The sequence below is a fragment of the Panthera tigris genome, chromosome D3, assembly GCF_018350195.1.
Source record: "Panthera tigris isolate Pti1 chromosome D3, P.tigris_Pti1_mat1.1, whole genome shotgun sequence".
Taxonomy (NCBI): domain Eukaryota; kingdom Metazoa; phylum Chordata; class Mammalia; order Carnivora; family Felidae; genus Panthera; species Panthera tigris.
This window is the reverse complement of record NC_056671.1, coordinates 24601000-24613331: the sequence shown is the minus strand read 5'-3', so window position 1 is coordinate 24613331 and position 12332 is coordinate 24601000. Positions and strand designations below refer to the sequence as shown.

The following is a 12332-nucleotide window of genomic DNA, read 5'->3' as shown; positions in this document are numbered from 1 at the left end:
TTAGCTTTCCTGAAAAACTATTTCACATTAGTTGTTCCAGTGTGCACATGTAAAAAACTATTAAAAGGCTGGTCTCTTTAAATCTTGAATCTCTCAGCCAACAGTACTGCATTAAAATGTAATTTTTACAATTTATGACTTTGAATTTCAGCTCTACACTAAGGAGCTCTCGTCTGAATCAACATTACCACAGAAACCTCGAAACCTACTGGTGCCTAAAGCATTTTTCCCCTTCAATCAGATCACTAAACAGAGAACAAAGAACATTTTTACACCTGTCAAGATGCAAGCGTGCACAGTACCAGTAAACACTAGCTAACCAATACGGTTAAATACAGGCACAAGAACCCAGGAATTACTGGAATAGAAAAGACCAGTACCATACTGAAATAAATGTGAACAGAATTTGGTGGTACCCGCTGATGGGTTTGGCAGCCAATGATGATCACATTAGCGTCCCACCAGTCAATTAGCAGAAGCAAAAATAATAGAACTTAGAGATGAAAAGACCTTGAAAATACCCATTTTAAAAATGATGAATCTAAATATTTAAGTGATTCATCCAAGGTCAGACAGTTTGGGACAGAGCCAAGACAAGAACCCATTGTAGGCCTCTACGTCCAGGCTGTATGACACCATACCAGGCAAAATTCTTAGTTGTTGACAAAAGAAACCAGTCTTGGCTGGTTATAAGTAGAAAAGAAATGCACAGAGGAGCTATTGCCAAACATGAAAAATCAGGCCTCCAGACCCACAGTCAAAATCATGCCACAAAAGCTCCACAGTGAAAACAACATGAATGTTGCAACTCAACACAGGAGACCACAGGTTCCACGGCTGCCTCCATCACTACTCCATGCCACCCTTAGAAAACAGATGTCACGACTGCCAACCAACACGACCAGAACAAATTCTGTGCTACCCTTTCTTCTTTGAACCTTTAGCTCCTGATTCACAGGTGGGTCCTAGCTTCACAGGAGGATGGGAAAATTAGGATCTGATATTCTCAGCTTTTACTGTGGAAGGAAGGCGGTAGGCAGAAGTATAACATAGGGAATTGCCAAAACACAGCAAGAGGGTTCAGACACAGAGAGCCCAAAATGACAAATGGCCTGCAAAGACACCATGCTTCAGCTGGTGATTTTTCTTTTAAACATGGCAGCCATGGCCAAGGTCAAAAGAGGAGCCTTCTAATTGAGCCGCTAAAACCACAGAACGGTATAAAGAAGACAGAACATTGCCACAGTTGGAGGACTGAGGGAAATACCTGGAAGATTACCCCCGCCAAAAAAAAAGAAATCTTCAATTCTACAAATGTTCAGTAAATAAAAATGAAGTTGGAGGTACAAGAGGTAAAAGATAAAATCTCCATTTGCAGTATATAGGAAGGAGAATGTAAATACATTAAAAGATAAATTAAATGCAAGCTCATATACAGTATATGTTACAAGAGTTTAGAAAAGGGAGCGACTATTAAGGGTAATCAGAAAGCTTCATGGAAGTATAACTTGATTAAGTGAAGAAAGAGTAGGTAGGACTTAAACAAGTCTTTGTTTTTTTTCTGAGAGTAGAGGGTATTTTAAGTAGAAGTTTTATCCTAAAGAAAGGTCCCAGAAGAAGATAGGTACATGGAATGATAGAGAATGATGAAGAGTCCAGCTTGAATGGACCAGAGACTATTTTACGAGGAAGGAAGCAAATATGAAATAATGTTCCGAGGAAACACTTAGTGAAGAATAAAGAGACCTGGATTTCAAAGCCACACAGCCTCGGTCTCACTGTGTCAAATGTACAGATTGCGATTCTGGTGACGGTTACATAAATCTATACATGTGATAGATATGTATATGTCTATACATACTATGTACCTGTATGCATAAATATATACATGTGTGTACATCTATGCATGTGCACAGATATATACACAAAAGTCCATTTCACTTTATGTAAATTTAACATTTTTAATGTCAAATTTCTCTGCTTTTGGAGGTAATTATGTCCCCTTGGCCCACACTCACTAGTCAGAAGTTCTAATTAACAGGCGTGCATGCTTTTGATAAATAAAAGTGGTAGGACAAGTTTTCCTGATGTATAAAAAGTACAGGCTAGATTAGTTGTCTCTGAGATTCTTTCCAACTCTACTATTCTATTATTCTAATTCCTATTCTAGAGTAAACGCAGACTCTTAGTAAAGGGACTAATTTTGTGATTTTATCAGGCTAGGTTAAACAAAGATTTGGTAGCTGTTAGGATGTTTTTCCTTCTAGAAACTATGCATGATATATGAAATAGCCAATATTAAGCCAACTCCATAAGAATGTAGAGGTCCTCTACAACATTCATTGAACACCAGTTATGTGCTTTCTAAATGCACAGCCTTTAAGAATTTAAGATGAACACAGTCACATTTCCTGACATGTGAAGAGCTTTTAGGAATGTAGTAGAGACCATTAATAACAATCACATTTGGCTAAGAGAGATACTATATTTCATCAGTTCTGAGATACACATTTATTCACATATCAACATCTCTGGATTTGGGATTTAATGTCTCTGAACATGATAGTGCCTCACAGTGGTATGCCACTTCTGTGTCTAAAGGGTTCCAACAGAGCTCTTTCAGTTTATATAAAATAAAAAGTTAAATGACAAGAATTGTGTCATCATTTAAACATCAACATTTTCTTAGTAACATAAAATAATGATACAACTCTTGAGCCAGAATTCTTGGCATTCTCCTTTCCCAAAGGAGAAAAGTGCTAACCCTACCCACGTAGGTCTGGGAATTCTTTCCACAGGAAGGGACCTCTTATTAGAAATTGAAGATATAAGGGGGTGCCTGGGTGGCTCAGTCAGTTAAGTGTCCAACTTCGGCTCAGGTCATGATCTCACGGTTCGGGAGTTCGAGCCCCGCTCGGGCTCTGTGCTGACAGCTCAGAGCCTGGAGCCTGCTTCAGATCTGTGTCTCCCTCTCTCTCTGCCCCTCCCCTGCTCTCTCTCTCTCTTTCTCAAAAATAAACAAACATTTAAAAGAATTTAAAAAAAAGAAATTGAAGATATAAGAAACTGTTTTTCAGGAACTGCAGGTTGTTTTAGTTGAGGATGTCTTGGAGATGAGAATGAAAGAGAGGAAAGATCTCTGCTACTAAGGAGGCTGTGGCCTCTATCCTGTAAGCAATGGAGAAAACAGAATTATGAATAAAAGAACGACCGATCAGACTTACATTTTAGAAAGTTCATTCTGGGAGAAAAACAAAGCATGGACTGGTTTAGAAGAGATAAAAGCCAAAAAAACCAGTTAGAAGCAAAGTCCTGAATTTTCAACGACAAAAGAAATGGAGAACAAGGGATAAATTTCACTCCAAAACAGTGACCCAAAGAGAGAACAGCAACTATCGAAAGGTAAGAAAGTAAGCAAAGTATGATGAGGGTAAAGTATTCCCAAAAAACAAAATTTAGAGGTAAGGCTCATAACATGCACTTAATTTTAATTTTCATCTTTCCTTAGGGTAATTCCTTAAAAAGGAAACTAAAGACTGCTGGGCTTGTCACAAAAGGACAGCTATTGTATGATTCCACTTACAGGAGGAATCCAGAGTAGTTAAATGCAGGACTAAAAACAGCATGGTAGATGCCCCAAGCTGAGAAGAGAGGGAGTAGGGAGTTACTATTTAATGGGGACAGAGTATCAACGTAGGAAGATGAAAAAGTTCTGGATGGTGGTGATGATGGCATAACCCTATAAAGGACATAATGCCACTGAATTGTATCATTAAAAATGGTTAAAATTGGACAATTTTATGTTACATATATTGTACCACAATTAGAAAACTTTTGGTTTATACAAAGAGTCAAACTTAACCCTCCTCAAGAAAACAAAAGGAAAGAAAAGAAAAACAACTGACATGTTCAGTACTTTGTCTAAGCGCTTTGTCACACTTTCCCAAGTTTGTCTGTATAAGGTTTCTAAAAGGATTCAGAGGCCTTCCACAGAAATAAAGGTAGAGAACACAGAAGTCAGAATGGGTAGAAAGTCAGGAAAAGGCAATAAAACTCAGCATACAGACAGGCCGACTGTAAGACCTGGCCCAGTTCCTTAAGGTGGCCAGGACACTGGGCTCTATGCTTCATAGAGGACAAAGCAAAAGGAGCAGGGATCACTTTTAAAATTCCTAGACCTTTTTATATATATATATATATATATATATATATATATATATACATACATACAATGGAGTATTACTCAGCAATCAAAAAGAATGAAATCTTGCCATTTGCAACTACGTGGATGGAACTAGAGAGTATTATACTAAGCGAAATTAGTCAGAGAAAGACAAATATCATATGACTTCACTCATGAGGACTTTAAGACAGAACACAAGGGAAGGGAAGCAAAAAGAATATAAAAACAGGGAGGGGGACAAAACATAAGAGACTCTTAAATAAGGAGAACAAACAGGGTTCCTGGAGGGGTTGTGGGAGGGGGGATGGGCTAAATGGGTAAGGGGCACCAAGGAATCCACTCCTGAAATCATTGTTGCACTACATGCTAACTAACTTGGATGTAAATTTAAAAAATAAAAAAAAATTACAAAAGGAATAATTTTGGGATAAAAAATAAAAATAAAATAAAATTCCTAGACCTTCAAAAAAAAATTTTTTTAATGTTTACTTATTTTTTAGAGAGAGAGGGAACACCTGCGTGAGTGAGGGAGTGGCAGAGAGAGAGGGAGACACAGGATCCAAAGCAGGCTCCGGGCTCCGAGCTGTCAGCACAGAGCCCTACATGGGGCCTGAACTCACGGACCGCGAGATCATGAATGACCTGAGCTGAACCCACTAAGCCACCCGGATCTTTTACATAAATTCCCAGATCTTTTAAATAAAAATGTACCTACTCGGGAGAAATACACTCTTCCTGACACTGAGGCCTGAGACCAAATTTTCCAGTGGGTGCTCAGCAAGAGGACCACATACAGTAGCACAGTGTTCATTCCACACAACGCCGTGCCTGTCAAAAATCCAAGAGCAGGCTTACTACTGCTGCTACGTGCACTCCTCAGCGAGGAGCACATCGCACTGAAGAGGGGAAGGTGGCCTGCAAGGACCAACTTACGCTTTCTGGTGCTGGATTCTCAAAACAACATCAGGAGGTGTATATTGTCATTTCCCTCTTACGGGTAAGGACTGAGGTGTAGAGAAAGGAAGCAACCTTGCTCAGTCAATGAAATAGCAAAGGGCAGCACTGGGATTCGGTTCCAGTCTTTTTTTTTTTAACATAACATTTCAGAAAACAGGCCTCCTGTGAAGTGACTGCCACCTAAAAGAAAATCAGAGGGAAAGAGCTCACCGAGGGGGGGTGGCAATTAGGCAAATAAAAGGTGAGCCCCAACTTGACCCTCAGAGAAAAGCTTATACATTCAACAGCCATTTTCCACCAGCACTCCTTAAATTAGCTTCCCTGGATCCTCTGGAGCTGGTAGAAACACCACGACAGGTGATAGCCCATAAATGTAATAGTCTTTAGATTACCAAATTAACGGGAGGAGAGAAAATATACACAAGAGAACCCTCAGCAAGAAGCAGCCCTGGCGTCTTTAGAGGAACAAATAAAGGTAAACTCAATCTCACTTTGTAATTATATTATTGAATTTGGGTGGCAATAGCACTGTCCTATCCCATCCAAATTTGCATAAGCATTTATAAGATACAATGTGCTGAGATTGCTGACAGACTATCTCAAAAGGAGAAAGAGAAAATAGTGAAAGGATAACTTGAGAAGTCATGAAAAAGAGTATCATTTTATATTTATGCTTATTTTTACATTTTCATTAATGATTTAAGGAAATACATTATATATAAGGATGTAAATATATCCACAGGAGAAGTAGTTTAACTGATCTCTTGGTTGGTGAACATGAGTGAAATCATAAAAATAAAGTAAAATAGACTTATGAATTCAGTTAGCAGTACCAGCAACACTATAAAAAAATCAAGTAAGTTTCGATATGGATAAATAGAACATATTTATGTGGGAACAGGGCATATTAACATAGATTGGCCCTACCTTTAAAAATAATGAAATCTTAGGGCACCTGGGTGGTTCAGTTGATTGAGTGTCCGACTCTTGGTTTCAGCTCAGGTCATGATCTCACAGTTCCTGGGTTGGAGCCCCTGCTTGAGATGCTCACTCTCTCCCTCTCTCCCTGCCCCTCCCCTGCACGTGCTCTCTCTCCCTCTCTCTCTCTTTCAAAATAAAAATAAACTTAAAAAAAAAAAAGAAATCTTGAAACTTCCCCAAAAGACCAAACCACAGGGATGCTATGCACACCACTAGAGTTTTGTTTCCTTATAGAAGCACCTGGACTAGGGAGCTTTCTCTTTTGCACTTAAGAATTGTAAAAGAAGAAAACCAAAACCAGAAAAACGATGTAACAGATCAGACCTCTATGTAAAGTGACCCAAACTGCACAGATACACAACAATGGCAGGAACTCAGAAAGCTGCAGGAGGCTAAAATAAACAGTGGGTAAAAAATGGGCAGCAAATGATGACAGATTTTGTGAATTGCAACCATATGACAAAAAGAGAGGTCATTAAGATGTGAAATGATGCACAGAACAACACCGTGCCAAGGAACAGCCTCTATAAAATGTTGATAAGAGAAGCCCACCTGGAATAGGTACAGGGGTAAAGGCAATGCTAAAAATAAATGAGATAAATCAAATCGCCTTAAGGAAAGAGAAGAAAATACTGAAGCGCTCCAGGCACCTGTAAGATGCGGCTTTCTCCAGGGTCAGCCTTAGGTCATTCGGTATAAGATAGGAGAGAATGCAGCACAGAAAACCCTAAGGGGGACAGGACAGCAGCACTGAACTCTTTCTCGAAGTGCAGGAAGGTTTTCTTACATTTATCTAAACAAATTGCTTCAAAGGCAAAATGGTAAGTATGATTCTGCTGATCTCAACACATTCACTCCAATATTCTAAGGCAGCAGCAGAAACACCTCAGAATAAAGAAGTGATATCTTCAAGAACTATATATATATACATATATATATATATATATATGTATATATATATATATATTCCATGTAAATTACTTGCAGAAGGATGTAGGGAGAGAATGAGAAAATGCCAGAAAATGGCAAGGAGAGACAGATTGATTTTTGTTGTTGTTGTCCACTTCCCCCACCCGCCCCAAGCCCTGGAGCTCCAAAGCGCATCTGTTCTAAGTCAGAGTTTATTAACAGCAGGTCCCCCAGTGGGAGAAGCCATTAGGTTCCTACAAGCTAAGACTCAGCTTTGTATGGGGTTATAAAATCACATGAGGAGAGATTTCCTTATCACTTTTTTTCTAAAACATGAAATATTCAACTTTCAGGAAAACATTTTTTATAGCTATGAATTGCCCAGAGACGGAGTACCATTTAGTTCATCAAACTTTTACTTAGCTTTTATTTTGAGCCAAATAGTGTATGAGCCAGTATATTAAAACTACATAATGCCACAAACATTTTCGAAACTAGATGTCTAATGATACTGCCATCAAAAATTTTAGGTTCATTCAGAAACGTACCATTTCAGAGACAAAATAAAGTTCTGTTTGACATAATCTAATATGGAATATTATTCGCTGTCTACTATTTGCCACCAATCTGCCTCAGTGTATCCATCACTGCAAAGATGACTATTGGTGTACCCTTTCAGCCTAATCTGTCCAAGAGCTCATTCAGCAAAAATCCATGTTTCTCAGAGTGAAGTCAATCAGTTTGGGGCCTCAGAACTCCTCCAACCTTTGATACTAGTTCCAATCCACTGTTTTTCCAGAATACCAATTGGTATAAAACAGAAGTAACAACAGGAGAAAACCATGTAAACTAGTGTCTGTCTCTTCTCTTTCCTTTTAATTCAACATGGTTTTTTCATGTTCCTCTGAAAAACGTTAGACATAGCCTACAGTTAGATCCATTATTTCCTTTTACACAATGTTAGAATATCTAATATCTTCTCTCATTTATTTCTAGATGGCATATTGGTCCAACTGAGCAAATCAATTTACTACTAGAGGTGTTGTGATTTAGAGGTACGGAATCTCAGAACTATTTTTTAAAAAGTATTCTTTGGATAACCCTGAAATCCAGAAAAGTTCATTCATTCACCCTAGTCATAAAGTTAGTTTATGAAAAATTTGAAAATATAATCCAGGTCCATAAGCTTCTGCACCAGTGTTCTTACCACCACCATCCTGTTCTGCCTCATTAACACCAGCCATGGACAGTGATTCCTGATCTTCCTTTGTGTAAAATGTCCAATCTTGGCCAAAGCAATAACCTACCAATTCTCAATGTCCAAAGTCTTCAAAGGCTAGGAATGTCCTTAAATTAGTTATATTAGTGTCAGACCAAACACTTTCATCATATTTACCTCTCATGGGAGATTTCATGGCCGCTTCTACCATCCCCACCAGAAGCTGGAGACTCTTGGGGTCCTGAGCCAGTCCAGATGCAAAGGCTGCCAGGGCATCGGCATGACGTCCGAGGTACTGGAGGGCAACACCCTGTCGGAAGTATGCCTGGGAAGAAAGAAAAGATAATGCGCGTTTTACTTATATACTATGCTCCAAGAAGGCTGATGGTGATTATTAGAAAAACCGGTCAGAAGACCTAAAACTGACATCATCTTGGTTCAAAACCTAGTAAATAGTTTGAAATCAATTCTGATTTCTTCCAGCATAATAAAATGTTAGCATACTTCTTTCAAGGAAATGATATTAAAACTTTCACTCTTTGGGGCTTCTGGCTGGCTCAGGTAGAAGAGCATGCAACTCTTTTTTTTTTAACAAAGTTTTTTTTTATGTTTATTTCTTTTTGAGAGAGAGAGAGAAATAGAGTGCGCACATGCACTTGAGCAAGGCTGAATGGGAAAGGAGCAGACAGAGAGGGAAACAGAATCTGAAGGCTCGAACCCACAAACCGTGAGATCATGACCTGAGCCAAAGTCGGACACTTAACCGACTGAGCCACTCAGGCACCCACAGCATGCAACTCTTGATCTTGGGGTCATAAGTTCAAGCCCCACGTGGGGTGTAGAGATCACTGAAATAAATTTTGAAAACTTAAAAAATTTTTTAAACTTTCACTCTTGTCACTTCTAGAACATTTATTAATTTTATCACATTCTTTGGCATTTATTTACAAATCCCTTTTAATGTTTTTTTGATAATTTTTAAAATATATTTTAGCCCGCCTTTAAGCTCCTCAAAGTCAAGGTATTTGGAAATTTTTTTATATCTCACCAAAGTGTCTGGTACAGGGCAAGATAAATGAGAGACACTCAAATTCTGATTATTTCAAATTTTCCTCTTTTCTATAATTAAAGGGAAAAATCAATGTGTGATGGTTATTAAGATAATTTTAATAATGAGTGCTATAATATAGCTACATTTCATGTGGTGTTTCAGACATAGTATTTAAAAGCTGTTATCTATGTATGCTTTGCTTAGAAACAAAATAAGATTACTGGCCTTTGTGTTCTTTAATTGGATTAGTTTGAAAAACTAGTATTATCAGTTCTGATTAGAAGAAAACATCCTTCCTTCCAGCTAATTGCAAAAAGGGCCAGAAAATTAATAAAATATTTAAATTTTAGAATAGTCTTAAGAACATGCAGTTTGTTTTCAAGCACACAGAGTCAAAAGAAGAAAGGAGCAAAATGTTACTAGTATATAACCAGGTAAGGACCTTGTACCTGATTAAATGATACATAAAAATGACATTAATGGCTCACCTAGGGGACTCAGTCAGTTGAGTGTCTGATTTCGGCTCAGGTCACAGAGCCTGCTTCAGATCCTCTGTCCTCCTCTCTCTTGGCCCCTCCCCTACTCATGCTCTCACTCAAAAATTAATAAAAACATTAAAAAAAAAAAATTAGGGCACCTCGGTGGCTCAGTCAGTTAAGTATCCAACTTCGGCTCAGGTCACAATCTCACAGTTCGTGAGTTCAAGCCTCGTATCGGGCTCTGTGCTGACAGTGTGGAGCCCGCTCGGGATTCTTTTTCTCTCCCTCTTTCTCTGCCCCTCCCCAACTTGCGTTTTCTCTTTTTCTCTCTCAAAATAAATAAACTTAAAAACATGTTCTAAATGACATTAATATATTCATGGCCTATATGGCATCTGTTTCTAAAATACCTGGCCTCCTATTTAACTTAAATACTCTTCTAATATTATATGTTTGTAACACAAATTTAACTCTTTCAGTCCAATACACTTTGAAATTGTCACTAATTATATTCATGGGATCTAAATGAAGCTTCAAACAACTCCTAAAACTATCACTCAATAAACTTAATACATAATTTTATAATTTTGTATATTACATACACACTGAGATCTCTCGCACTTATCATGTTTATAAAACATATGTACTTACCTTATCTTATTTCATTTTTATAACTACTCTTTGAAGTAATTTAAGACAGGTAATACTATTAAGTGTTTCTATTAAAAAACAATCCATAAACAGAATGAATCCTCAATTATGGGCTATTCAGAGTCCTATTAGTTTAAACTACCAGCAGCTGTTAAAACTCAGACCCTAGTACGACAATAACCTGTAAATGCACCTTCATTACTAATTCATAAGATCATTTCCTTTCAATGGACTCAGCCACTGTTTTAATGTTTAATGTGTTTATAGATATTTTTCACTGCACTTTGCACGTCACATTTTAGGTGATTTCTAGAATCCAAGAGGCAATATATAACATATAGGAATTGAATAATATTATATTGAATAAAATATTTAAAATATTTATTGGACTCCCCTTACATTCTGTTGGTCTGTAATTATGTATTCTTTTTGTGGTTCTTTTCTCATTAACTAATAATCAGAATAGTTAATTTTATTGTGTACTTTCTCTGTGTTAGGTACACTGTATGAAATTCTTTTTATTCAGTCACAGTAACCCACAGTCTATGTCTTATCATCATCAAGTGAACTCCATAGTGGCATTTTTGTCACAAAAGTGTAGAGAACTAATTTTTATTCAGCAGCTATTTGTACATGCAATGGATATATGAATATATGTACATGCAATGAATATTCCAAATAAAAACAGCTATAGTTTAGCTTTAATGCAGCATTTGTAGAAAATGTAAACTAAAATAAGTATACTTATTTATATAATATATATACATGTATATATGCCAAATACCTGTAAATTATAATTATTCATGATAAGAGATAAAAATCTCTGTGGTTATTGATTTCAGGTATATATTTTAAGAAACAAAAATCCATTATGGTAATCATTTCAATTACAGTTACAATACATGTAAATCAAATCATGCTTTGTACACCTTAAACTCATAGTGCTGTTATTTCAGTGAAGTTGGGGGGAGAAAAACACACAAAAATCCTATAGTAGTCTCGATGAACTCTGATAACTTCTTGTATATTTAAAACAAAACATTATCATTCATTACTTCACCGAAAGAACAACCGATTTCCCTGTCAGACAATGAAATCATTTATCTATTCTGTGTAGGTAAGCAAAGTCCAGTGTTAAATGTAAGTTATGGTCTCAAGTTTTACACAGTTGTTACAAAAAAGAAGAGTATGCATGTTTTGTTTTCTTAGGGCACTCAAAAATAAGATGAGAAAAAGTAAGACTTGGCCATACTGCCCACAACCTGGCTTCTTTTCTTTAGAAGGTTTCGAAAAGAGATGTAAGAGAGAAGACTTAAAGGTCTCTCTTATGCCCCTCCAGAATCCCCAACTCAACTTTATATGATTTCCTCAGTGAAAAGCTTAAAAGTTGTATCCCTGTCAAGACATAAGCACAATTAGTCCAAACTCATAGATTTGGACTCCCCCAACTTTTTTCTATACGATATTCATTGCATGTACATATGTTCATATATTCATTGTATGTACAAATCGCTGCTGAATAAAAATCAGTTCTCTATACTTTTGTGAGAGAAATGCTACTATGGAGTTCACTTGATGATGATAAGATAGACTGTGGGTTACTGTGATTGAATAAAAAGAATTTCGCAGTGTGCCTAACACAGAGTAAGTACACAATAAAATTAGCTATTCTGATTATTAGTTAATGAGAAAAGAACCACAAAAAGAACACATAATTACAGACCAACAGAATATAAGGGGAGTCCAGTAAATATTTTAAATATTTTATTGTTCAATATTATTCAATTCCTATCAATGCTTCATTCACTTCTCTCCTTGTTCCCTAAAAGACTGTCTGCAACTGGGAACCCACTGCTCCCAGACAAAATTTGAACCACCTGACTAAAACAAATTAGTATTATC

The 12332-nt window shown here is 37.1% G+C and overlaps 1 protein-coding gene across 3 annotated transcripts in view; it reads right to left on the bottom strand.

Annotated features, from left to right (window-relative positions):
* TTC28 (tetratricopeptide repeat domain 28) overlaps window positions 1-12332 on the bottom strand; it is a 626414-nt gene that overhangs the window by 300004 nt on the left and 314078 nt on the right. For all 3 annotated transcript variants that reach the window (XM_042962136.1, XM_042962137.1, XM_042962138.1), the window contains one exon: window positions 8427-8574. In XM_042962136.1, the coding sequence (XP_042818070.1) occupies window positions 8427-8574 (148 nt within the window). The remainder of the gene's footprint in view (window positions 1-8426; window positions 8575-12332) is intronic.